General features: G+C 42.4%; 1 protein-coding gene across 1 annotated transcript in view; it reads right to left on the bottom strand.

Moving 5' to 3' along the window:
• FNIP1 (folliculin interacting protein 1) overlaps window positions 1–26697 on the bottom strand; it is a 41987-nt gene extending 15290 nt beyond the window's left edge. Inside the window, exons 1-10 of the mRNA XM_009074085.1 lie at window positions 26546–26697; window positions 19816–19942; window positions 10939–11082; window positions 6498–6598; window positions 6193–6267; window positions 5619–5710; window positions 3039–3122; window positions 1991–2062; window positions 997–1132; window positions 258–459 (exon numbers count right to left, since the gene is read on the bottom strand). Coding sequence (XP_009072333.1) covers window positions 258–459; window positions 997–1132; window positions 1991–2062; window positions 3039–3122; window positions 5619–5710; window positions 6193–6267; window positions 6498–6598; window positions 10939–11082; window positions 19816–19942; window positions 26546–26556 — 1044 coding nt within the window. The 5' untranslated portion in view covers window positions 26557–26697. The remainder of the gene's footprint in view (window positions 1–257; window positions 460–996; window positions 1133–1990; window positions 2063–3038; window positions 3123–5618; window positions 5711–6192; window positions 6268–6497; window positions 6599–10938; window positions 11083–19815; window positions 19943–26545) is intronic.
• Window positions 26698–26873: the final 176 nt, after the last annotated feature.

Here is a 26873-nt window from a genome sequence, read left to right as displayed (position 1 = left end):
AAGATGGTACAAGCGCCAACTTTCCTATCTCAGGGAAGACAGGTGAGGCACATTTGCAGCCTCTGCTTCTTCTATGCTTTTTCATCATTCAAGGCATAACAGGGGTCAAAATTTTGACTGCAGTGATGCAATTCCTACACCAAAGAGCAAGTTGATCCCACTTTTGTAACAAGCAACAGGAGTCAGGAATTAAATCTGACAGGGCTGGGGGAACATACAGCAGTACAAGTGCAAGAATACAAAGCAACTGTGTTTACCTGTTCTATGGCACTCTTCAGTTTGTTCATGTGACTCTCAAAAAGAGGAAAGTGTGAGAAGAAGAACTCGTTAAATTTGTTGTTTTCATCTTCATCTCTTGAGAGTGAAAAAATAACCCCAATTGCTATCTTTTTCTTCCTAACAATTCCTGGGCTTGGACCAGAGCTGTCATCTGACAAGTTGAAGCTTTCATCCATGGACCTTGGAGCATGGAAAAAAAAGAGAAAGTTAATGTAATCCACTGCTTAAAGTTGTACCTTGGTTTCCTGTGCAATTCAGTCCTTGAACATTTAACTTCAACAAACACCTTTTGTTTGCATGGGTTGTCAAATCATCACCTTTGATAACATGCACTCTGATTTTTTACAAGCAACCATTAATTGATCCTGCAATCACAAGAGCTGGAACCGGATTTAAAGTCTTTGTGGGATCAGAATATGGTATTCTAGTTCTCTCCCATCTCTGCCAAGAATTTGTGTTTTGAGTAGGATTTTAGGGCTTCTTATCCTCAAAAATTCAGCCTACAGGTTTACATGTTGCTGAAGGCTTTGCAGTTAGTGCAAAACAATGAATGCCACAAGGAAAACAGAGACTAAAAAAGATCAGCCTGACTTACACCTCTGTAAATACCCCATGGAAAGCAACAGCGAGCGCAGATGTACATATGCAAGAGCAGAATCAAGCTGACAACGGGGGAAAATTTATGGGCAGCAAGCAGCATTTCAATTCCCAGCTCACCATCGAGGGAAGACCCCGTTCTCCAAGCTGGTAGTCTGGCTGCGACGCCAACGCCGCTGGTAGCTGCTAGCACAGCTTTTGTTAAACGAGGAGCCCGGAGATGGAAACGGAGTGATGAGCAGACTGCTAAGAGATGCTGCAATAAGAAGAGGAATAAATAAAAATCTCTCCAGAAGAAAGAGCATTTGGAAAATAACACCAGCAACTAAACGAAGCCCCTCAAGACACACTGGTGTTGTTTCACAAGTGCCTTCTCTTTTGCTTATCTACGTCTCTTATCTAAAAGTAACCAGTTTATAATGACATTAACAAGCCATACAAGCACTACAAGGGTGGGACAGTCCTGCAGCTTTACGTAATAGGCAACACACAGGCTGCACCTTGCTCAGCAAGCTGAATATTGGGAACTAAATTCTTCATAGAAAGGAGTAATGTTGACCACAACCTTTAACAGCCTTCCCAATCCTAACCCAAGTTCCCCACATACTGAATTTGGGGGGAGGAGAGGGGTGTTGTGGAGACAAGTTGAGTTTTTAACATTACCATCACAGAATCATCAAATCACAGACTGGTTTGGGTCGGAACTTAAAGCTCAGCTCATTTCATTCCACCCCCTGCCACAGGCAGGGACACCTTCCACTAGGCCAGGTTGCTCAGGGCCCAGCCAACCTGGCCCCCTTGATTTGGGAAGGAGATAACAGCAAGCATGGTTTAGAAATGCTGCAAGCTCATTTCACTACTTAGTCTGCTGTGCTTATTTGCAACTTGCTTCAATAAATGGCACTGCTCTCCTTCACCTGTGAGTGCCTAGTGCACACCCTCCACACCTGCACCGCTCGGTGTGTCCAGACAGGTATCATTAATGTCACACAGAACAAACCAGAACAACCCTATTTCAGCACTATTTGATGATGTGCAGAGATCCATCCCAGTGACAAACACTCCTGAACACTCTGCTGGAGGCTACAGGGTTAACACACGGAGCTGCCATTACCAGATCTGGCTATACCGCTGTCTCTGTCCTCATTCTGCTCCCTCCCAGGCATATCCATAGGGTTGCTATGAACTGTAAAACAAGGAATACCAATTAGCAGGGGAATATACAGTTCCTTTCTTGTTTGCAGATCTCCATGTAATTAATGAAACAAAAACATGCTCATTAATTCAGATCAACAGCACTGCACAAGGCCATCACCAAGAAAGACTGCTTAGCTGAACAAGCCAAAACACTTATCTGAGAAGCTTAGATGTGTTTTTCTCAAGTCTGTACACCTATTTTAGTACAAACTAGAACTGGTACATTTTGTTTCTTTACACAGATAGTTTTCAATGAAATTTTAATGTACCAGGAGGATGCTGGTCACATTGGTGGTACTCAGCATATAGACAAAAACCACCAAACCCCAAAATAAACACGATTAGATTCATATACCAGTTTTCTCAGGTAATATATATGTAATTTTAAAAGGATTTTCAATGCTGTCTTGAAGAAAATAAATGCTTTTAAGTTGTGACCAGTGCATTGGTTGTTCAACTAAGCCATAAACTGTCCAGATTCACAGTCTGCATCAAGATCAAAAAAGTGTCTCAGGCTCATAGTCTTTAAATGTGATTTATTTTACAAATATGTGTGTGAAATAAAGCTACTCAGCCATGGAAATAAGACCCAGCCACTAAAAGCAAGGAATGCCCATTTTGAATTAATCTGGGTTAGCTTTAGTTTTTACAGTTTGGTTGAAACCAGTCCAGATCAAAATAGCTTGACACTATTGTGAAATATTATTTCCAGAAATATTAAAGCCATATTGAAATGTCTAAGTTTCCAAAACGAAACAACACAACCCCAAAGAGGACTCTGAATGCTTTCTGTCTCTGGGGATTTAAGGAATGCATCCAAAGAGGTAAGAGAGCAAACATCACTGTCCATTTTGCACTAAAAAAAACCCCACGAAATCTTATTTCCAGGGCTAAACTACAAATCCAGAGAGTTTGTAACCCCAGCTAGACTAGCCCCACAGCACAGCACACAGCACACAGCAAACCTGCAAAGAAAGAGGCGCTCCGGATGAGGCGGAGCGGACCTTGCTCTGAGAATGCCCGCCTGGGGCTGCAAAGCTGGGAAAGACCTACATGGCAAAACGTAAAATACACAGGAGAGAATGAGGTTAGTAAAGCAGAACAGTCTGTAGGGAGGGGGCCAGGGCAGGGAGAAGATATGAGCCAACGTAAATGCAGAGTAACGTACGCAGGAGAACAGCTCTGAGGCTGAACAAGAACACTGATGCGAGGATAAGTCTTACAGTTGGACTGTGCAGTATTTATAGAATTAAAATAATAGACCCAGCTTTCCACTGTCTCCCATACAAGGATGAGCTTTCTCAAAAGGGCTTTTTTCTTTGAAGGATGAAAAATGATTAATTTATGCAGGCTCAAAGCCTAACTTGATCACAAACAGGAGATTCATCGTGGAGTATAATGTTTGTTTTAACATCCACACTGGTGGGGTGGCTGGGAACACTGGTGCTGAAGAGGAGAGGGAGGAAGGGAGAGAAGGCAGGCAGGAATTTGTCTTAGTAGAACCAGCAGAAAATTATAGGCTGAAGTAGTTGTTCTGAGCACAGTCAGTACATCAGTTGAGTGAAACGATCCTATAGAAAATACATGTTAGCAGTCTCAGTAGTCCATTTTAAAAGTTATACTGGATTGCAGATATACCAGGGAAACTGTATTTACTGTACACAGAGCCAGGAAAAGCACATGGGTGTTTTTAATGAGTTAATTGTCAGTCCCTCTCCTAAATTTGAAGCTAATGCTCCAAGTTTTCCCATTGTACCAAACACGAAGGCTGCACCTCACAGCTCCTTTCCATTCCCTCAGGCCTCCACTCATTAAAGGGAGCACATGACCAGCATATCTAAAAAAAGCACCTTGTAAATAGTTCCCAACCAAAACACATAGTCCCTTCTCCTGTGACAGGTGAGTCAGGAGCAGGCTCTGCTGCTGAGCACGGCTGTTAGAAATGCTGCAGTTACAGATTAACTCCTTTCCCTGCTTTACCCAGGGTTCCCTCTTTGCTCAAACGGGAACTGCAAACAAACACTGTTGAAAACTTGCACAGCTCAATCACAAAGAAAGTTTCAGCATCCTCTTCTAGCAGGCAGCCTCGTGCTTTTTACCACACAGCCTTGCTCCAAGGTGCCCACACCTCCTGGGCAGCTCTTGGGGCTGCTCGGAGGGGAAGAGTCACCCTCACCTCGAGCTGGACACAGGTGAAGAGGTGGCACTGCCTACACCTGAGTCACATCGAGTCCATGCCTAAGAGCTGCATTATCTGAATTGGAATTTGCAGTTTAGATCACTTTGGTGATAGAGCAAACCTTTGCCAAGCACAAACCACAGCAAACCCTAACAGTAGATGCAGTGAGCTCCTCTCTCTTAGATCAGGCACCTCCTTCACTGTGAAAAATCACAACTGAAGTCTGAAAGGAATACTGAATATTAAGAAAAATACCATCTTTTTAACTTTCCTGACTCAGTGAATTCAGGAAGCATTTAGCAGATAATAGGTCCTTGCAGCTTCAGCTGGCTTCCCTTATAAATGGACTGTTGGGAATTATTTTAATGAGGTATAAGGCTCATGAGCCTGAAAAGCATTTAAGCCCATGCTTAGGTGCAGTCTTATCAAGTCAGTGCGAAGGACAGAAGTAAAAACACCCAATAAGAATTAGGACCATGTCAAAGTTAGAAATCACCGTCATCAAATCCACTCCTTGCTTCCAACCCTAGAATAGCCTATTTTACATACAGCAATATTCTGGAAAGCAAATGTAAAAAGAGGCCCCTTACTGCACCTACGACAGACGTTTGCATGGCAAATCAACAGAATGAAGGGAAAGGGAGGATGTGCTGCAGAGCCATGGATCAGGCTGCTACACCAAACAACCAAGCAGTGAAGTCCAGTATCTTTACTATCAGCTCAACTGTTCCCAAGGGGAAAAGCCAAGACCTTTCCCTCTTTGTTATCTAATGTTCATGGAGCCTCCACCTACAGCTCTTCCACGGAAGCTCAGAACCACAGACGTCAGATGGTTTCTCAAGAATGCTTAGCTTCCATGGTCAGACAGAGACAGAGGAGAGAACACAACAATATTCTGTCCAATCTAATCCAAAGCTGCAGTGCAGCTGTGCAGGGTTAACTGAGACTCGTACAAAACACACGGCCACACGTGCTCAGGTGGGCAGAGTACAGAGCAGAATGAGAATTATTAACAAAAATAAAACTAGGGAACTGAGCCAGGCAGAATCAATCCTGCCTGACCTGAGATATGCTGCTTAGGAAGTTCTACAGATTGTTATTTTCCAACATTTTCTGTATTGAACTTAAGCATATCTAAATATTTCAATTCTGTGTTTTACATACACATACACAGCTGTGTATACTGAACTACTGTGAATTCCCTGATAAATCTGATTTATTCTCCCCCAAACTCCCCCAACATTAATCTTCTGTTACACCATTAGCATTTTTTTGAACATTTGATTCTATTTAAAAGCCTTTCATATTCTAAAATTTATGATTACTCAATTAAAGATATCAGGAAATAAAATCCATTTGTAATTACCTATATTCCCAAGAAGTCCATTCATAATTGTGCTGTGGTCAGGCTTTAATGTATTGCTGTCTTGATTAATGAACTCAAGACTGTCCTGCAACCTAGAGCAAACATAAAACATACAACAAAACCAGTGATTTGCATTTCAGTAGGACAGAGTGTTAGTTCATTACAGTGGGAGTGGAACAGACTGGGTAAAAACACAAGCTTCCACTAGAAGAAGCTTTCAAAGCCTAAGCTATGTTCTCAGGTGGGTCACTTAAAACACAGAGAACTAAACATGGAATCCTCTCAAACCAGAGATTTTTTAACACCTTTTTCTTCATCCTAGACTGAATTTCCCAGGTTGCAGGTACTTTGGTACCTTACAATATCAAGCTTCACCATACCAGCATTGAAGAAATGGTTCATTCATTCCCTTAGAGCAAACCGAGGTGAAGACAACCGTGAGGGAAAGGTGAGGACATTCATGACAGGATGTAATAAGAAGTTATTTTTCTAGAGAAAGAACCTGGAGGGTCCAAAAAAAGTCTTGTTCATTCATCTGCTTATGTGCAATAGCTACAACTTGTAAGGGACTCACGTATTCAGACTGCCATAGATGCTGCTTCCAGTGCGAGCTGTGAACACCTTGCTGAGCATGAGCTGAGGAGGTGAGCTGGAGGACAAGAGGGAAGATGTCAGTCAGACACACAGGGCCAAGACAGGCTTTGCTTTCCATTCCACAACCCTCCAGATTTTATAGACCTTAACATGATAGAACAGCCTTTTGTTTCAAAAGTGACATCAGAATAACTTCAAAGCAAACACAGAAATTCCTTCTACTCTGCCATTCAATTCATTACACATTAGCACTAAGGAGTGAGCACCAGCAAAAATTCATCTTACCGGATCTGGTGAATTTTCAGTGTGGAGCCCTTGTAGCTCATGGCCACAGAGCCAAACATCATCTCTCCAAGCATGTTGGCATCTGAGGAGCACCGAGAACCCTGCAAAAAACCAACCCACCATTTGTTTTCAAGCGTTTTGGAAGCACACTTCTATTAAGGCAACATACAAGAGAGGAAAATGCTATTTAAAAGATAAACATGCAAAATATCTTGCTAGAACACCGTTGAACAGTTTAATGGAAGATAATGCTAGCATAGAAAGAAAGTGATCTTCACATTGGCTGTGAGCTCAACCACTAAAACCATCCAACGAACCTAACCCATCTGCATGAGAGGATGCAGATTCCAACCTCACTGAGCCATGGGACTAGAGTTTTAATAATGTGATAACACACCTTGCTGAATAAAAAACAGTAAGCCTAAACCTTGTCTCTGCTTGACAAGAACAATCATCAGTTCACTGGAGATCTTAAGACAGACTGTGCATTGGAGCCAAGTTGGACCAGTGTTTTCTCAGCAAAGACTGATTCATAACTTATCCATGGACAGTGTGTTACATGGGGTCTTTCCCTGGTGCTCCTGTGATGATACCAGCAAAGAGCTGCAGCATCATGATGCCAGGCTAAAGTTGTGCAATTCCTGCTTCTCTGTTGGCAAGAGTTTGCTATAAGGCACTCAGGCTAAATACCAAGGAGGAACATCACTATGCTGCATCACAGGCTAGGTCAAACTCTGCAAACAAAAACCTAAAATTAAAAAATTATTCAGGGCAATCAACTGGAGATGATAGCTCTGCTGACAGTCATCTCATTTGTGTACTTTCAATGACAGAGATTATTGTCCCTTGTCCAGGGCTGTTTCATCTCTAGGCTAGCAAAGTATTAAGTGCTGGGTCTCCACTAATTTCAAATATGGTGATCACTCACTCACAGATCTCAGCCAGTTCACTGGTGAGGTCCTTTGGTACTATGCAAGAGAGCAACACATTTCCTTCCAGGTGTGTGTGATAACTCATAACACTTCCTTGGAGCAATCCTCCCAAAAGATCCCTAAAACCAGGCACAGAAACAACCCTGCATCTGGCAAATTCTAAGTGTCATGTTTCCATATTCCTTATCCAAGCTCTGACCAGCCAGGATCCTCACCCAGATTTCTACACAGGACTGGAATACAGAATGACAGAATGGTCTGGGTTGGAAAGGACCTTAAAGTTCATCTTGTTCCAACCCCTCTCATGGGTAGGGGCATCTTCCACAAGACCAGGTTGCTCAGCCTGGTGTTGAACACCTCCAGGTATGGGGCACCCACAGCTTCTCTGGGCAAACTGTGCCAGTGTCAGACAGTCAGCCCAGAGCATAAACAAGGACAGTGTCCCTACCAGAGACTCCTACCAGCAGCAAGGAGGGCTATGAACATCCCACTCAATGTTTCTGCTCACACTAGCCAGCACAACAAGGGCAGGAACGAGGAAATGCTCATCAGCCAAAAGGCAACACACTTATAACACTTCTCAATTTTTAGCTCTTCTCAAGCACTCTCAATTAAGATGATGATACTTTAACAGCCATTTTATTAACCTCTGAAATGTGCTATCCATGCAAGGGAGAGAGGGGATGACTAAAAGTAGCAACCACAGTTACAAAAAAGAGGATGCAATTGCAAGGTTTGCTAGTGTTCAATGACAGGGCAAAAGCTGATCATTAGCTGGGCCTCAGTGAAATTTCCATCTTTACCTCCCAGGATATCCCACTGCCCAGGTGCACTGGAGGCAGTACTGGAAAAACTAGAATTTAAAACCCGTCAGTATGACCCAGCAGCTCCAAGGAAATCCCAGCATAGATGTTAGGAAATAACAGGTTGGCCAGCATCATGAAATCTTGGCTTAAGAACACTGTAAATTACTACAGCCACACACTATGATTGTTGTTTTTAAATCTGTTGCAGATCTCCAAATGAAGGACTCAGTTCTGATTAAATGTCAAGCCCTTGATGGTTGGTTTTGATTTCAACTTTCTGCTGTTGTGAAAATCTAATTTCTAAAGCTGAGGAAAAATACTTTATCTTGAAGTATTGATTTTCTTCGTCAGGCAACCAAATTAAAGTGAAAATCAGCTGCTTTCAAATTTAATTATAGGGGTTTCCCTCTCCTCTGAAAGACAGACAAGCACTGCTGAAGGCAAAGAGTGTGATAAGATGTGCCCATGGCCTGTTCAGTCTGGCATTTCGTCTACACTTAATAATTTTACCATGCATAACAGAAGACACATATTTAATGCGTTTCATATGGAAACACTGTTACAGCTCAACTCTCTGGGCCTCTAATGGGGCAAAATAAAGGTCACTCAAGACCAAAGTAGAGTGCAATCAACTGAGGAAAGGGGTTAAATATTAAAAACTCAAACAAAAAGTAGCCAAGGAGCATCTGGCAAAAAGGGCACAACCTCCGGCACTGACAGGCTGGACACAAACCAACTCCCCAGGTCATAGTTACAAGCTCACATAAAACCTGATCATAAAATACCCACAAGTGTTTGTGACTGCACATTAGCATATTAGAGGTAGTAACATTTGCATGATTTGGAAATTATATTTCTGAATATATTTCCAGCAGTTAATATTCCCCTCACTGTGCATATTGTCCTGTCAATAACTAAGTACATCTGTAAATTAAAAACACAGTACAGGAATAAATGTCAGATTTTGTGATCAACAAATCTGAAAGACTTTCAGTCCTGACTGCACTGACAAGCACAAGAAGTAACACCAGTGTGATAACATGCCAATAATTGTGGGCAAGCTTGGAACCATGTTCTTCATCTTAATGGATTCTAATCAGGTTTTGAGGGATCTGGATGGAACATAATTACAAATATGGAAGCCTGGAACAAGACCCCTCTATTTCCCCTTGCAATTAAAGTTGCTCATATATACTCCAAGTGTATTGAAACATGAAAACATAAATAACTATTTTAAAAGTCTGACTGCATTGCATTATTTGAACTTCCATTTTGCAGCTCTATGAAAAAAAACCCAAAAGAAGTTATAAATACTGCAAATACATTAAATAACCTCTGAGGTTACAGACACAGCAGTTAGAGCGTAGGAAATGCCAGGCTGAGTGATGTCTGGACAAACTTACTCTGGCCCTTCTGCATATCTGATTCAAAATTTTATTGTGCATTAAAAAGTACTTGTATTTATGGCTCTCTGCTCACTTGCTGGGGAAGCCTGGCAGGAGTCTGATGAATGCAGTAGATAGTTTACAACAAATATGTTGCGGAAGACCAACTTCAGCTGAAAGTTTGTGGCACAGTCACGTAGCCACATGTCATTTCAGTTCAACTCAGAAAGACTGTGAGGAAATGGGGACTTAAAAGGGAAAACTTTCCAGAGCTTTAAAATCCACTGTCGTGCCAACCACTAAAATTAATTTCCTTTAATAACGTTGAGCATTGTTTGCAAAGAGCCTGTCTAGGAGGAGAGACACTTTCTGGATAATGGGGGGCATAATTTTTCTTGGGCACACAGTGCACAAAGGAGGTTATTTTGTGCTGGAAGAGAGCTGCTGACAGAAATGTCTCTTCCTTTCATAACCACAGTTAAATGCCCTTCCAGGAAGGGAGGAATGGAAAACAGATCTACAGCCACCTTACCAAAGCTGTGGAAAAGAGTGTGATGAGAAAGAGAAAGCAAGAATACACAGCTTGCCAAATATAGCAAGAGCTAACGTGACAGTGGGAAAGTCAGCACTGGAAGGTTCTTCGTTTCTATCTACGGGAGATTAAGACATCAGTAGTACTGTACTTCAGAGCAGGTTGTGGAGATAGCAGCTTCCCTCAAACACACAATTACTTCATTACAAAGAGTGGAAGAGCTTAGTTCTATTTTAGGGTGGCTTAATATAAAACACTTGTGATCCATGGAAGGAGAGATGACAGAAATATATCCGTGTCAGATGACTCTAGCTACTCTCATGGCCAAAATCTCTTATGTAAAATGGAATTCAAGTGCACTGAATCCCTTGTTATAAAGCTGTTACACAGACTATCCCTATAGATAGTGTGTCTCTCTGTTATTTCCCTGGCATTTAGCAATAAAATAAAATAAACTACTTCATCTACACCAAGATAAGATATTTGTGCCAAGCCTGATCGTACCAAACCAGTGTTATCACCTGGGTCACAAGACAGAACAAATGCCCTGGAGAAATTGCTGCCATTCAAGACATATCCTGAGAGAACCAGCTGGCTGGTTTTAGGCTTGTTCAAACCCAAAGCTACAGCATTAAACACTCCTGAGTCAGAACTGAAGTCTGATTCTGACTGAAAACTGCTCTCCCCTGCCAGCCTCTCATTTTGAGCACTTTAAAACAGTTGCTCACCTGCTGTTAGTATTTGACTTAGGTTTTGCAAACATAAAAAAGAGGAAAAGTGACTCACCTGGTATTTTGGACATTGTTCTTTTGGATCAGAGAAAGAGGAGGATGAATTGATTGAACTATCCAAGGAAGAAGAGCTGTCTCCTCCAGGCTTCAGTTGGCAACATTTCCCAAAAACTCTCACCTGAGCATCGCTGCAGAGTTTCTGAAATAAAGACAACACATATGACACACTAAGACCCATGGCCTGAAATCACTGTTAGCAGCATTGTACTTACTTGTTTAGGTACAATATTCAACAGCTGAAAGGCTTATGCCTCAGGAAAACAGTTAACAATATATATCTACATCCAGCAGCCTTGCTGTACAAAGGAAAGCTGAGCTCTTTTACTTGCAGTTAGCCAGGAGCCAACAAGTCACTCCAACTCCGTTTTCCTAAGGAGCCATCCATCTCTGAAGCTTTACAAATCACTTTTTTAGACCCAGGATTAGGAGAGAGGATGGTACCAGAGCATTTAAAGGAAGGATGGCAATGTCAGTAGGCTCCAGCTGTCTCCACCTTGCTCCCTGTGCCCGCCGGGGCAGTGGTGACACAGCAGTGTGATGGGCACACAGGGAAGGAGCAGTTCACCATAAATAATCAAGCAAGAATAACACAGAATTCAGAAGATTCATGTTACAAGGATAAGTGGAGAGAAAAGACTGTGTTTTTTATAGATGTCTCCCTAGCTGTGTCCAAGCCCCCTAGTCTTTTTAAGGAGTGGCACAGAGGTGATGTTCCATACCAGGGAATTGTGAGGCTGAAAATAGACAAAGCTGAAAATCACATTTAGTGTTACAGAGAAGCCAGAAGAGTTTCACAAAACGATGGAGAATCAATCCAAGGGGTGAATTCTGATAGAGATTCAGACAGTAAAGGGAGTTTGGAGGGCCCAGATAGAGCTGGAACTGATGTACAGGATGGGCAGGATCTGTGTCCACTCCACACATCACTGGCATGGGAGGTACTCCACTACTGCTTCATTCACTATTTAAAAATGTTTGTGATTTCCCTTGTGAATCTCAGCATCCCAAGCAGAATCAGCATCCACGTAAGTTAATGCTGTTTACACCAGCACTGGCACTGGCAACCCTCTTCACCTAAAGATCTCAATGGATTTTTCACACACTCGTTACACTTCAGCACACCCACGTAAGGTTGGCATTATTTACATCTGCTGGTGGGCAGCACTAGGAGACAGAAATAGTCTGCACTGCTCAAAATTCCATACTAACGCTTCCCTAAGACTTCCTTAATTAACATGTCCTACACAATCACCAAACCAGTAGGAGCAGGCTGGAAGCAAACCCTGCTGGAAGCAAGGTTCAAGGGACAGATGGAAACACAGAAGTGCTGTGTATGTTACAGCTTCATCTCTGGACTCACAGCTCCATGTCACAAGCTCCTCCTACATCCAAAAACATGAGCATGTCTCAGTCTTTCACAGCTGTGACAAAAAGGCAAAAAGTACAGTGTGAAATAGTCAAGGAGCAGGGTGGTAACTCCATGAGACTGCTGAATAATCAGCAACAACGGTCCAAAAAGATGACTGGCCTTGCTGCAGCCGAGAAGGTTTGATAAGGGACATGATGGGAATCCCACACCTCTATCTTAGGTTGCCCAGGTTACATTTTTAGGGACAGGTGACTTTAATTTGGCCCTAACTGTGGATGAGATTTAGCAAAGCAGAGGAAACTGTCTGGGATTACGGAGCCTCACGTGGCAGCCTGCACTGCTGCTCCCTTAGAGAGCTGCTGCCACAGAAAGCTTCAAGGAAAAATGTGCAGAGAAATCAGTAATTCCGTGGCAGAGGGGAGGGAATTGTTCACTAGTTGCTGAGCCCTGTGCTTGCCTGACACATACCAGTTTCCTCTCCTTACGACATGGTGAGCACGTTGCATTATTGCAATATGTAGATTTGCTAATGGCAAGTGAGGATCTGTGGCTTGAGCACAGTGCACAATGGCTGGAACATGTGAATGATCATCATATGACTTCAGTAGGAACTCGTGAACTAGAATTGCATTTTATCTCTGACACAAACAACAATGTCCTAGGCTAGGCAAGCATCATGTGATAAAACCACATACAATCCACAGGGTTACAGCAGCTTTTGCAGGCAAACCACATTTCAGCTTGCATTTTCCATCAGATGTTGAAAGTTCCTTCTAAAAAGTTACAATTATAACTCAGGTTCATTGACATTGTACAAATGTATTTACTGGCTTTACAAGAGAAAAAACCCCACTCTGTGCATTAAAAAGAATAGGCTAAGTTTGCAAATTACTTCTCATTATCACTGCATTTTTCTGCAGAGCAGCCTTCCCCAGATCCACTGGGGAGTCTGGGAGCTTGAAGTAACAGTTGCCTAATTTAAACAGCAAACCAGGAAAATGGCTGTTTGGTCTTTGCAGTGAAGTTTAATGAACCAAAACTCCTGCAAGGTGTCTGTAAGGAGGTCAGAATCCTTCAGCTACCACTTTTCAGAACCTCGTGAACAGTAAATCCCTCCTAAAATGCAGATCATCGATGAATGCTGGTGTTTGCTCTTTTATAAACTTAGCATGTGCTTAAGAAGAACTTGTTGGACAATGAGATCAAGTACCTGCCATGACCCTCTCCTCTGCAATTTCTGACTCTAAATGTCAATGAAATTTTAGATGCTACAAATCTCAAGATATTATGCATCAAAGGAGCTGGGATTACTTGCATTCCAGTATAACATTCCAAAGATATTCAACCCAGGTTTCCAAAAATAACAAGGTATTTAATTATTTAAGAACTATACAAGGGAAAGTTTCAAAGTTGTGAATTTTCTTTCCAATTAGACATAGCTGCACCAAAATCAGATCCCTAGGCAAGGTCCTCTGAAATGCCTGCTTCTGCTGGAGAGCAGAACATCTGCTGGAAGGAAGCCACGGGCAGCTCTGCTCCTGGCTGCCACACTGCTCTCCCTGCTGGGGTCACACTCTTTGTTCTGTCTCTGCCAGCTCACTGCAGATACCACCCAGCTCCAAACAATCCTGGCAGTCCCAGTTTTTACATTAGAGGTCATCACTTGCTGAAAGTCTTGGAGACCTATCAGGTAGTTCTGAAGATTGCTTAGAGTAAAAGGTCTTTATAGTACGACAGGGTACAAAGTAGTTTTTTTTCCTCAGTTCTTCTGGAGTCTCTTTTCTCCACATCTGTCAGTAAAGACCTTTAACTCTCTGCCACAAGGTCTATATTCTCCTCCGTAAGTGGAAAAAGCATGCTCAGTGCTGTGCACAGAAAGAGGAATTTCTGCTGGGCAGGTTTTGGTTTGGGGCTACTAAGAAAGTTGAAAGGAGTCTGGTGTGTTGAACTAAATCAGACTGTGTGTAGGTGTGTTAGGGCTGTGAGTGGCAGAAGGAAAGAGAAGTGTCATCATATGCTTTACTCTTTTTTACCTCTCTGCAACAGCAGGTGCTCAAATACCACTGTGGTGGCAGAGATAGAGAAATCTGTACTTCCAAGCAGAGTTGCTACTCTTTAGGAGCTCTATACCTCATTTCCAGAACACATTTTTCAGCAAAGCTGAAGAATTATTTCAAACCATGTAAATTAACTCTTTTGCTGTATTAATACGTGTTGGTCTGAATGTACAGTTAAATGTATGCATCCACCTAGGACATGAAAGCAACCTGAAGAGGAATTCATTCTCCCCTCCAAGTGCTGCTGTAAAAATCCAGGTATCTGTCTTAAAACACAGCTGTCAAGTGCTGCAATCTCCCTTTGTTTCCAGAGTTGTTTAGTTCCTCTGTCACTCAGAGGTCAGTGAAAGAAGTCAAGACAACCCCGTGCTCCCCCACTCCACTAGTATTTTTCCATTTCTGTTCAGAGAGAATAAGCAGAGCTAAGAAGGTGGGACTTGATCTCTGTGCTTACAGCTTCATCCATCTGCTCAGCCTGGCTCACTGGAAACCTGTCCCGAGAGCCAGACAGAGTCCAGAGTCTCCATTTCACACAACTCACCTAAACGCAAAAGGCTCACTATCCAATTACTAATCCCTCAAAGCAATTTGCTGTTCAACATTTATCCAGTGCTGAAGTATATTAGAACACGTGGCTAATCCTGGCTTGTTTCAAACAGCATGCCATTTCTCTACTTTGGGATAAATATGACATTTGGAGTAAAAGAAACTGCCACAGTAGGAGATCAGATATCATATGACCTTTCAGTGAAATCATCCCAAAGATAAAGACAACTAGGTTACATGGAAAAGGTGAACTTTCCACCCTTCGAATCCAAATTCACTTGCACCTCTAGATCTCAAATTCTGCACCCCAGGTCAGTCTTTCACTTCTTCAGGAAACCTGTACAAACACTGTTTCTGAAAATCCTCTTCTGCCTCTGGGTCCTGGCAAAAAGTCACTGCTCTTCTCTGATTCCTTGTCTTTCTCCCCTTCCTGCAAAACATCCAAACTCTAGGTCCTTGTTCAGTGCAGTTTGTCTCTTCCTTTCCTCCCTCCTCTTCTTCATGGCCCCTTGACACTCCTCCTGCTTCCCTGGATTCTACACCTTCCTCTGGGCTGATCTTTAGACTTAGGAGATCTTTTAGCTCTTACATGTCCATCATCACCTCCCTCCAGTCAGATCCCGAATGGTAACCCCTGTCTTGTTATAAATCCCCAGTGGATAACACAAAAAGGAAAATGAGCCGTAAAACTAGACAGTTAATCCCCATCCCTGAACTCACTCCACCTGCTCTGAGGGAAGCTGTGACACAAGGTTCCCCTTCCCAGCTTCTTCTTTACTTCACTCCCCACTTCTCCCTCCTGTAACATCCCAATCAATTGCCAGCCCTTGGAGGCAAACTCCTCATACTTCAGCTGGCCTTTGCACACTGACATTTATGGGGACATAACTCACGTACCACAGAGTAAAACACACGCCAACCTTAGCGTGAGGTCAGCGTGGAGGCAGGATCAAGGTTGGGAAGCCAAGCACAGGGTCAGGAAAGGCAGAGCCAAGGCTGGAAGCTCAGCACTGGCCAGGCCACCTGGCTGCTGCACCTTAGCAAGGAAAAGGAGCTGCTTGTTGTGTTTGATATGGAATTTAAAGCAGGCCTGGTACCACAGCTCTAGGAGGAGCACATCTGTGTTCACACACAGCTCCTGGCTTGAGGAACTCAGTACACCCATGGGGGGATGTGTGTGGGACCTCATGCAGCCACAGAGCATCACACAGGGAGGAGAGCAGGGCTGGTGGCACTGGGGAGTGGAAAGCAGGTGAGGAGGTGTTGGAGGAAAAAGAGCAGACAAGCACAGAAATGAGTCTACTAGCAGAAACCAGTCATAGGATGTAACGCTATCACCTGCAAATCAAGTAATACAGTCTCATTAGGAACAAGACACTTACTGGTATGAGGAACAAAAAAAATAACTCTCTAGAGGAGACAGTGCCTCAAACCCACAAGCTTGCCCACAGTAGTACTTTGAGACCCAAAAATCCAAGGGATGTGGATGTTTGGGTGGGGATGGAGGCTGTTTAGCAAAGGCATCAGTTATGTGTGCTTCTCATACCACACACTGCCCTGGTACATTCAACGTGCAAATGCTTGTTCTGGTCCATTTTTTTAGTGTCACAGGGCTGGAAAGGGCAGCCACTCTCTCCTGGGATACCTTGGCAGAACTCAGACAGGGGAGCTACCCAATTTTCTGACGCTTGGGAGGCAGCAGTCTGTACTTCCAGAGCCTGGCTGATCAATAGCCCATCCTCTGGAAAGCTGGGAAAGAACCTCTCCTTCTCAACACCAAAAAAGGTATAGGACTCACAAAGGGGATCTCTCTGCCTCCCCCATGCCAAGTGCCCACAGCTGCCTGAGGCGGATCTCCACCAGGCCTTGGTGGAAATGCCTGGCACAGCCCTGGGCCAACATTCCCGGTGTTGGGAATAGCTGCCAGCCCTCCAGTCACCAGACTGCTGCTCAGCGTCCCTCGCCAAGTTTAACTCTAGCAAGACCTGGGGAAAACATGACTTCTCTGAGCAATTAAAATATTGCAATGGCCATGCTGCACACTCTCAGCTGCCTTCAGTGTGCTTCTGTGCAATACCCTCCCCAAATTCTTGTTTACCTAATAGTTAGCTTCACTGAATACAGGAAGAGGCTGATTTAATACCCACTGAAAACACAAAGTCATTACTTGTGTTATAGTCACCTTTCCCTCACAGATAAGATTATACCTAGTAATGCTTTACTAATTAGAGCCCAGCTTGGTGTGAGCACAAACTTGGCAGTTTCCACTCATCAAAAAGTCAGAGCTTACTGTTTTATTTCTTGTGTCTGGAAAGGTTTGCTCTGATGCTCCTTAATTTTACAACCATAACTTCCCTTATAGAATTCAAATGAGTAAGCCATGCTCAGCCTTGGTCTCCCATACACAACCCTTGACATATGTAAAGATTAGATATATAAACCAGACCAAAACTCTTAAATTTTAACTGCTTTCATATCTAAAAGCAACAGAAGATGGGAACTGAGGAGCACAGCACCATAAAACAAACTGAAACCCTCTTGGTTCTCCACATTAGGCTGATTAAGACTGCAACCAGAACAGTCTTGCCACTGCCAGGCACTACTGCAGATCTCTCTCCCAGTGTTATTTGCAAAGCCAGAGGTATAAATCACGTTAGGAAATGGGCTGGGGGAAGAGATGCAGAAAGCATTGGCTTTCATGGGGTGCTGAACAGACACCCTTTCAGAAGGGAGAGTGCCCAGCCCACACACAGCTTGCTGCAAAAGGGCAAGAGTGCCTTGGAATGTGCTTAGAGCCAAGATCTGACATTGTATAGGCAGGGTGTGTCTTTGGTAATGGAAATCATGATAAAGAGCGAGAAAAATAAACAATGCAATTCCTTGAAAATGGCCAGTACGTCCTGCTAACTGCACAAGCCTGTACTGAGCTCACAGCAAGCCAAGCTGAGGACTCTCCTGCACGTTCTTACCTGCAAAGTTTTGTTTTACGAGAAAAGTTTTGCCTGACGTGACATTATCTGAGTGCTGCTGAAGGCAGATATCACAGCAAGCAAATGTTTCAACATATTCTCTTTCAAAGTCTCCTAATACTGTGAAAAAGAAGAAATATATCAAGTTCCTAGAGATGAGTTCTGGGTATTTAAAATGCCTTGGGAATAGTCTTCCTCTACTAGTCTCATGTAGTCGTTTGACAGGGATAGTGACTACAGCTGTTTCCCTCCCCTTTTGCAAAGAAAAAGAAAGGAGAGATTAATACGGAATCATAGAATCATAGAATTTAGGGGTTGGAATGGACCTTACAGGTCATCTAGTCCCAACCCCTGCCCTGGGCAGGGACACCTCCTCACTAGATCAGGTTGCTCAAAGCTTCATCCAGCCTGGCCTTGAACACCGCCAGGGTTAGAGCAGCCACCTGGGCAACCTGTTCCAATGTCTCACCAAATGGAAACCATACTGGCTCCATTTTCAGCTGTTTATCCTGTTGCTGTTGAGTTGCCAGTCAATGATCTTGCTGAAATAACCCAAAACAGTGAAGTTTGCAAGTTCATCGTGCAATAACAGACCTAACTTGACGAGGTTTTAGGCTTTCAAGAAATTAATTTAAATATGGCAAGAGGATTTATACTGTATGGTTTTTATTAATGAAGTAATACTTCATAATTGATGAAGTAATAGCAATAAGCACAGCCAGCAATTCATACCAATAAACCACTTCTAAAGATTTCATCTTCAAAAATATGTTTTCCCTGTCAGAACACCCAGAAGAACAGGAACTTATAAAACCATTCTAACAATTTTAAATTAAAAAGAAAGCTGCATTTTTTTCAACATATGTTAAACTTACTTTACATCACAAATTCTCAATAAGATAGGAAATTTGGATCTTGATTCATGGCTGTAAAAGCACTAGAGTAAGCAATGAAGAAGTCTTGAAGTTCACGCCTGGTAAGATCCAAACTGACTCCAGAGGTTTGGATACTGAACACAGGCAGCACTCAGGATCAGGGTTAGAAGCATCAGGCTGGCAGCTCTCAGCAACAGGCAGGAAGAGTCTGCAAAGCTGGATGAAGAATCTTCTGGCTGTACTCCAATACCCAACAGGAAAAGCAGGGCTTGGGGCTAACATGTTATTTTGTGTACTCCTTATGAGAGGACCTCAGTAGGTCCTACAAGTAAAAGTAACTGGAATCACGAATTTCAGTTCACAACATGCTTTCTGCTTGCAGAGCTTACAATGGTTTGTGAAAGTTTTTTGAGATGGTAAAAAGGAAGTTCAAAGCAGTGAAGTAAGTTGTCCAACCTCACAGTACCACTTACAATAGCACTGTGGCTAGAAATTAATCTTCTGGCCAGAGCCCTCAGGAGGAAGTATCCTCATCTGACCGCATGCATTACAGTTTCAATTAATAGATTACCATGCAAACCATGCCAAAAGGAAAGACAGAGGAAAAGTTTTCAAGTAACTTTGTGTGAAAAAACTGTCAGCAAAGCTTACAAACAACAACTGGCAAAAGCTAACCAAACGGGACACAGGCCTGGGAGGACCATCTGATTAAGAATGCAGACCCCATCATGGCACAAAAGCAGATCCATAAACACCAGTTCATGCCCTGCCTCAACCCCCAGCATTGCCTGCTGCAGCCCCAGGAAGGAATCCTTCTCACTGAAACAGCAGAAAGTAGATGAGCTCAGGAGTAAACAGATCACTATAGTATTTAAAGCTGGTAAGAGTGAAATCACTGAAGCCTGAATAATTTGCAACTTAACAGGCATTTAAATATAGCCCTGTATATAACTGATGTTTAAATGTCAACATGAACAGAACAGAATGTATGTGATTTATCAATCTGCCCATTTGAAAAATACAGACTAAAAACATGTAAATGAGCAAAATACTCACCGACACTGAAACATCCTCTATTTTTCTTTTAGCACTGGAGTCAAATAAGACATTCCGTCCCCTTCTTTCGCAGTCCTGATACACGATCAGTCGGATCTGACTTGGGTCAAACTCCGGCAAAGGCCAACTTTAATTAAAAAAGAAAAGAGCAGAAGGATCAATTACCACAACTCTTTATTACACTGTTCTTTTTACATTATCTGTATATACAACTTGATTAAAATATAAAGTCAAGCAAATGCAATGCCAATTCATCAAACCCTTTGATCCTGCAGCCAGAACTATGCCTTTTGTTTTTCATAATTTCCCCTACATGTGCCAAATTACACTGTCATAAACAGCATCAATCCACTACAACTGCATAAAGTGATGTGCGCAGCATTAACAGAGCTTGTGTGCTCTGTATTGTGGTATGTTTTCTTAAAGTTCCAGCTATTTAAAATCAGTCATAGAAGAACTCATCTTTTGTGTTTAAAGGCAAAAAAAACCCCAAGAAAAATCATTACAGGATGGTTTGGATTGAAGACATCTTAACTACCTAGTTCTCTCCACTTAAGCCACTGTGACTCAAGGCCATGGTCAGCAAACCACACACAGCAGTCTTAACACACCTGTTCCCAAACTGGTTTTACAGTCAATGACCAGGAAAGGAGCTTTCCTGAGCCTTCACCTTCCCTAGTGCTACTACTGCAGAGGAGCTCTGCAAAGGGAGAACTTGCAGGCCTCAGGCTTGAGAATCATTGCATAGTCTTGCTTTTAAGGGTGCTTTGTAGCCATCACCTTAAACTTCCATTTTACAAAGCCAGCCATCACTTTAAAGCCCAGCAAGCATTGTTGCCCACTGGCTTGGGAATCCATTTTCACTGATACCTTCTCAGTTCTTGGAAGATGGGAAACAAGACACCTGCTCTATCCATGAAACCACCAGGAATCATCTTTCAGCTAGTTTACAAGCCATTTCCTAGATCAAGTGAAATTCTACCTTCCTTATGGTTGGCTTTTAGGCAAGCAGTGTTAGCATGAAACCCCAAGAAGCCAGAAACAAAGCACTGGAACTTTCCAGCCATTAATGAAGAATACAGGGTCCCAATTTACAAGAAGAAGATGTACATTTATTTCAGCAAAAAGACACCCAGAAGTGCTAATATGGATTACAATATCTCTTGGCATGCTAGACTCCACAACAACAGTAAACTTTCCTCCAACTCACCACTCAGTTTCCCTCTCTGTACCCACGTTCATGTGACCAATACGCTAATGACCAAATACAACCCAACAACTCCTGTAATAGAAAATCAGTTTGATCACCAAAGCCATCACTGCCCATCAGAAGTTTTTAAGACTGCCCAATATAAATACACAGGCTTTACAACTCGTGTAGTCCCAGGGAGGTGAAACTAAGCATCAAGACATAGAGTTACTCAGTCTCCTGAGAGGAAATCCATTTCTTAATCTGCTCAGCCCCACCATTTAGCAACAGGACAGAAAAACAGAAGCTGCAGAGAAGATGGTGTGCAACGAATGTCAAAATCAACTTATTACACGAAAAAACCTTGAGCAACTTGAAGCTGAAATAACTTGCTGTCTAGATTTGGGGGCAAAGAGCTGCACACCCTCTCAGATGGGCACCTAAAGCCTGTTTTCTGTAGAGGGACATGCCCACACGAAAAGCAGACAACTAACTGAGCAAATTCTGTACCAAAACCCAAGCACAGTGACAAACACAGCACCAAGCTTAAATTTACTGGAAGCTCTAATGAGCCCCATTTTGCATTTCAGAAAGTGTAAGAATCCCTAGTTTGATCTGTGTCAGGGTAATACCAACCGAGAGGCTCAAAGGCACTAGAGCTGGGGATGGTAACTGATAAGAACATGACTTCGGCTAGAGGTGAGGAGGACTGATGGATAAACTGCCTTCCTGGAGGAATCACTGGAAGTCTGAAAACTAACATTTTTTCCAGATAGGCCACTGTGGTTCCTATAAAGAATCAGTGTGACAATAACAACAAGTTGCTTGCCAAAAAGGTGCTATCGCTTGCTCCACCCTTGCAATGCGTTTGAATTTCCTTCACACTCAGACAAAAGCATGTCTTCCATTACCTAGTACTTTTGATATTTGACTTTGAAATTACTGGCAAAGAAGGGCAGTAGCTGTTCCAGATCTTAGGAAAGTCTACTTATAAAAAGCTCCAAGAGCAGATTACACACTAAGAGGAGAGAAAGCTAAATATAAAACTCTTGCTGTATTCAGAAACATATTTGATCAAGGTAACAAGAGCTTGTTTACTTCTCAGCTTCTTCACATGACATTTCAACTTTCACTAGACAAGCATTTAGTAGCTATTATCCATCATAATTTGTGATAATTCCAGAGAAGCGTTATCTCTGTTACATAATAGCATCCTTAAGCACATTTCAGCCTTGCAAAAACATTCCCTGGCAATAGCAGGCCACTTCCCAAACCAGAAGCCCTTTCAGAGAGCTGGGGGAAAGTTCATTTAGACAGACAGTAAACAGAGGCAGCCTGGCACCTCCGACTCCCTCCCACCAGCTAGGGGGAAGCAGGACACAGAGTAGCTCTGCTTTTGTTGTTAGCAGCTTTAAAATATCGTTAAGCTTGATATCTGGCTAGATTATCCCCAGAAACACAGAAATTCCTGCATGCAATAGGCAGGGCGCGTTCTCCAAACAAATATAACAGGGCAGCACTCCAGCGCTCCTCTTCAGGCAGATGAAAACTGACCTAGATCTTCTGAATATAATTAGTTCTGTTTATAAATGGAAACTAACTTTGACATTTAACTGATGTTTTCTTGAGATTCTTACAGGAAAACCAGGAGACGTGGAATCAAATGTTCTAGCAATGTTAATGAAAGGTGAGTCTCCATCTCCCACGCTGCTCTGGAAATGACAGTTTCTTAATAAGGACCTTTTCCTGCATGACCTATCTGCCACTCTTTGATCTTTCCTTGAAACTGATTAGATTCAAAGCAAAACACAAAAACAATCCCAGAACAAACAAACATAAAAAACACTGCCAAGAAAACCCCAAATGTCTTTCACCAGTGGAAGTGTTTGTGACTTTGCCATACAGTGCTGTGAGCTCAGGTGTGGAGCAAGAGAAGAACGAGGGATAAACAAATTCCTTCTGAGCAGGACACTGCTCCTGTGGAGATCTCCACCACACAAGTGGAGATTCTTCTAGAATAAGATGTTCAGAAGTATCTGTATGGGGTAGAAATCTGTTCATGTATAAATGCTGTATGGGATGTTTCAGAAACAAATCACATAAACAAATCTCACACCACGACAGCCTGGCTGAGGTTGGAAGGGACTTCTGGAGAACATCTGGTCCAACCCCCCTCCACAGATGCTAATACAAGCACAAAGTGCAAAAAGAATGGAACTATTTGGGATGGAAAAGGAAACTTCCACATGATTAATGATGGATTTATTGGAAACTACTAATGATGAAATCAAGGCCTGAAAATGGTATTTTAATGCATGTTCATACTTTAGCTCTACTGTTGTTCAGTTCTTCACCTCTTTCATTATCTTTGTTTTCCTGCCTCTTTTACCTTCAGTCACTAGGAATATTACCTGTAGCTTATATTTATGAATCCATTACATACTTCCTGACACCTGCACCGTGAGGTTCATGGCAATCCAAAGTTCTCCAAGGATGGATTTTCTCATGTATCCAATTCCTGGAGTTTATTATCACCACTGAAACTTCTCAGGAAAACTGAATGGCAGTAAATTGGTATTATTTCACTCTGGGCAAGATTTAATAGATGAAATGACAGACACAGAAATCCTTCAGTACAGCTCCATCAGTTAAAACACAAGATTTGTCCCATATTTGAATGTAAGTACATTCTTTCCTCCTCATTCCCACTTAAAACATGAACAACACTTCTTCGCTACATTAAAGGTTTAGCTTAATATTATTTTTCCTCCTGCCTAAGACTTCACTTTTAAAACTATTTTATATTAACACAACTTACATATTATCCAATTACTTTTTAATAAAACACAGATATTTTAGATTTATTAAAGAAAAGCAGTTGAAGCAAACTGATCAAAATGTTAAGCAGGTAGGAACTTAACAAAGTTTTCTAAAAAGTAAAGTTGCTCTAAAGCAGAATAGGACTAAACATTGCAAAAGTAAGTTGAAACTATCAGTCAAACTATTGTTTTCCTACATCATGTTACCCATAGTTATAAAAACTGCCTGGTGATGAATCACTTGGAACTATTTTTAAATGCATCTACGCAAATGATATTTATAGTTTATGCCAGCTTATCTGTTCTGCGTGGTTTTCATGTTAGCACCTTTTTAAAGGGTGACAGGAACAGCCAGGCAGAGCAGACGGCGCGTCCACCTTGCCCCATGCTCTCCTCACAGGCTCTGCACAGATGCAAACATCTTCCTTTACTCCTGTTAGATGAGCAGCAGAGCAGAGGCACAGGGATTCCAGGGCTTATCTCCAACTCCTACAGGTGACTCTCCATGTGTTATCATTGTTGCAGTTATGCTTAGACCCATCCAACTTCTACACAAGCATTTGACAGAGACTGTGTCTGTCCTGAAGAGCTGATGTAAATACCAGTGTTCCACTGTGTGCATTGGGATTTCAGATGCAGATTATGTCCACGTTCCATGGAGATGCACATCCACATCAAAGCTCACCTGTACCTATACAGCCCAGTAGTATTTAGGATTCTGCAGTTGCTTTGTTACAGGGAAGGGTGACCAGATGGAGAAGGAAAATGGTCCTTCCCTAGTTCAACCATCATATCATACTCCTCTCACCCCTGACTGAGATGCCTTTTCCAAAAAGGAATTCTCTTCTCCTACACAAACTCTTCTGTTACTAGATGTTTTTTTCTTCTGGCTTTGAGAAAATACAACAACAGCTGAGTATACAGGACATGCAGGGAGGGTATTGTACATATTTTAATACCTTCTTACTACATTTCAATAATTCACTTCTTACTTGACCATTATTGCACAAAACCACCTGTGCAGACCAGATGAAAGAGCACAACTAATCTGGAAGCAATGGAAACAGAACTGAACTGGATGTTAACGACACTTCCAGCTTTGGAAGACCATCTTTTTTTTTTAGAGGCATGGGCAGGTTATTTATTACTTTAACTCTACCACCTGAAACACAAAAGAACTTTCTCAGGATTCACATGACAGGGATGATCCATGTTGCATTACCAATTTGCAGGATTGGCATTTTGAGATATTCCATTTAAATGCTGGTGACATAACACAACCATAAGGCTGCAAAGAGGAGAAACTATGGGGCCTATACATAGAAAAAATTTTGCAAGATAATAGTCTTTGCAAGAGCTGAGGTCACACCAGGGCTGTGTGACTGTGGTGGTGAACACTTGCTGATTCTGCACAGAGCACCAGGGTTTGTGCCTCGACCACAGGGAGGGAGCCCTGGAGGATGGATTGCGAAGGAGCACGCCCAGCACGGCGGGTGACACTGCCCTCTGCCACGGTGACCTCAGCTGGGCTTTCGCAGAAGTCACAGGACCTGGATTCTGGGTAGCATGGCAGAATAGACAGACAGTGGATCACCTCAGGGACAACCACACTTGGCTGCTTGCGGCAGTGACATGTTTCGGGTTTATCACGTGGAAATAATGTTTCTTTAAAACAAAAAACCTGAATCCAAGCCTCCCCATCTTCATTTCTCGAAGGAGGGAGACACATCCACAGGCACTGCAGCAGTGTGGAAGTCAGCTCCATGCTCCATTTCTAAGTCTGTCTCATTCATTTACCAGCTTAGCAATCCTCACCTGGAATAGCTGCACTTCTTGAGCTCCAGGAAACTTGTGCTGCTTATACTAAGCACATATTGTACACCAGGCACAGTTGGTCAGCCAGGTATTTCACAGTCTGTATAATAAACTTGGACCTGAACTTCAATTGGCTTCCAGGTTCCCTGGCTCTGTCCAATTCTTTAAGTGTATACAAAGCTGCCTTTAGTGTGTTTTCTTTTTTTTCTCCCTTCTACCAAGTCACTTGACTCTAATTAGATACCTAATTTATACCCTAAAGTCTAATACATGAGCCAGATGCCTTTCCAAAAGCAAAAAGACATAATATTTACCGGTTAGGTGCAGCCTAGTCAACACATTAATCATAATCCGGAGTGTGATACTGAAAATAAGTTGGTTGGAAGGTTTTGTTAAAGATGTGTAGCATGTTGAGTAATTCTGCGATTCACACAGCTTCAGAATTTACAATCAGTATTAGTAATGTCATAAAATATTTCAGGGATTACTTCACTTTTGTCATTTCAAAAAGTACCTGTTCAGGTTTTAGCTGATTTAGGCACAGGTATGCATGCAAATATTTGCACATACACACACAAATTCCATGCTCTTTTGAAATACCTGTTTTAATTAAAACCACATACAAATGAGACACAGCTCCTTTCAGTTAAATTCACTAGCACTGCACACAATGTTTTACATTATTCAAGCAGACTGCACTTCCCTTAGCAAAATTACAACAGGCAGAATCAATTCAGGCAAAAAAAAATTATATTCGTGCCATTTAGCATAAAATTATAATGGGAATCGTTAAAAAATTATATCTCTCAAGGCTTCACATCTCTGGAAAGGAAGTATTTCCATCACGGGGAAAATAATAAGCTTTCAGATAATTAAAATAATCTCAGAAACTGTGCAGTGACCGTACCTGGGAAGCATCTTTGTCCCCCGAGCAGTTCCACTTTTCAAAATCCCTATAAACTCCTGTTGTGCCCAGCTGCCAACTCAGGTTAATAATAGCAATGAGCCATATTCATCCAAAACCACAAGACTGTCAGGTGACATATCAAGAGGTCTGAATTTAACTCAAACAAAAGACTCTCCATGCTGCAACGCAAAGCGCTTAATCCTAGCAACAGGATCACAAAAACCACCTTAAAGACAGCGGTACCGGCGCTGGCACCAGGCTGCGATCGCGCTGCCCCCGAGTTTCGTAACCCAGAGCCTGCCCCTCCATCCCGCACGGCCCGCGCTCC

Source organism: Acanthisitta chloris, unplaced genomic scaffold (genome assembly GCF_000695815.1).
Source record: "Acanthisitta chloris isolate BGI_N310 unplaced genomic scaffold, ASM69581v1 scaffold25994, whole genome shotgun sequence".
In the NCBI taxonomy this organism is placed as follows: domain Eukaryota; kingdom Metazoa; phylum Chordata; class Aves; order Passeriformes; family Acanthisittidae; genus Acanthisitta; species Acanthisitta chloris.
The sequence above is the reverse complement of the archived record's forward strand: the minus strand, read 5'-3'. Positions and strand labels throughout refer to the sequence as shown.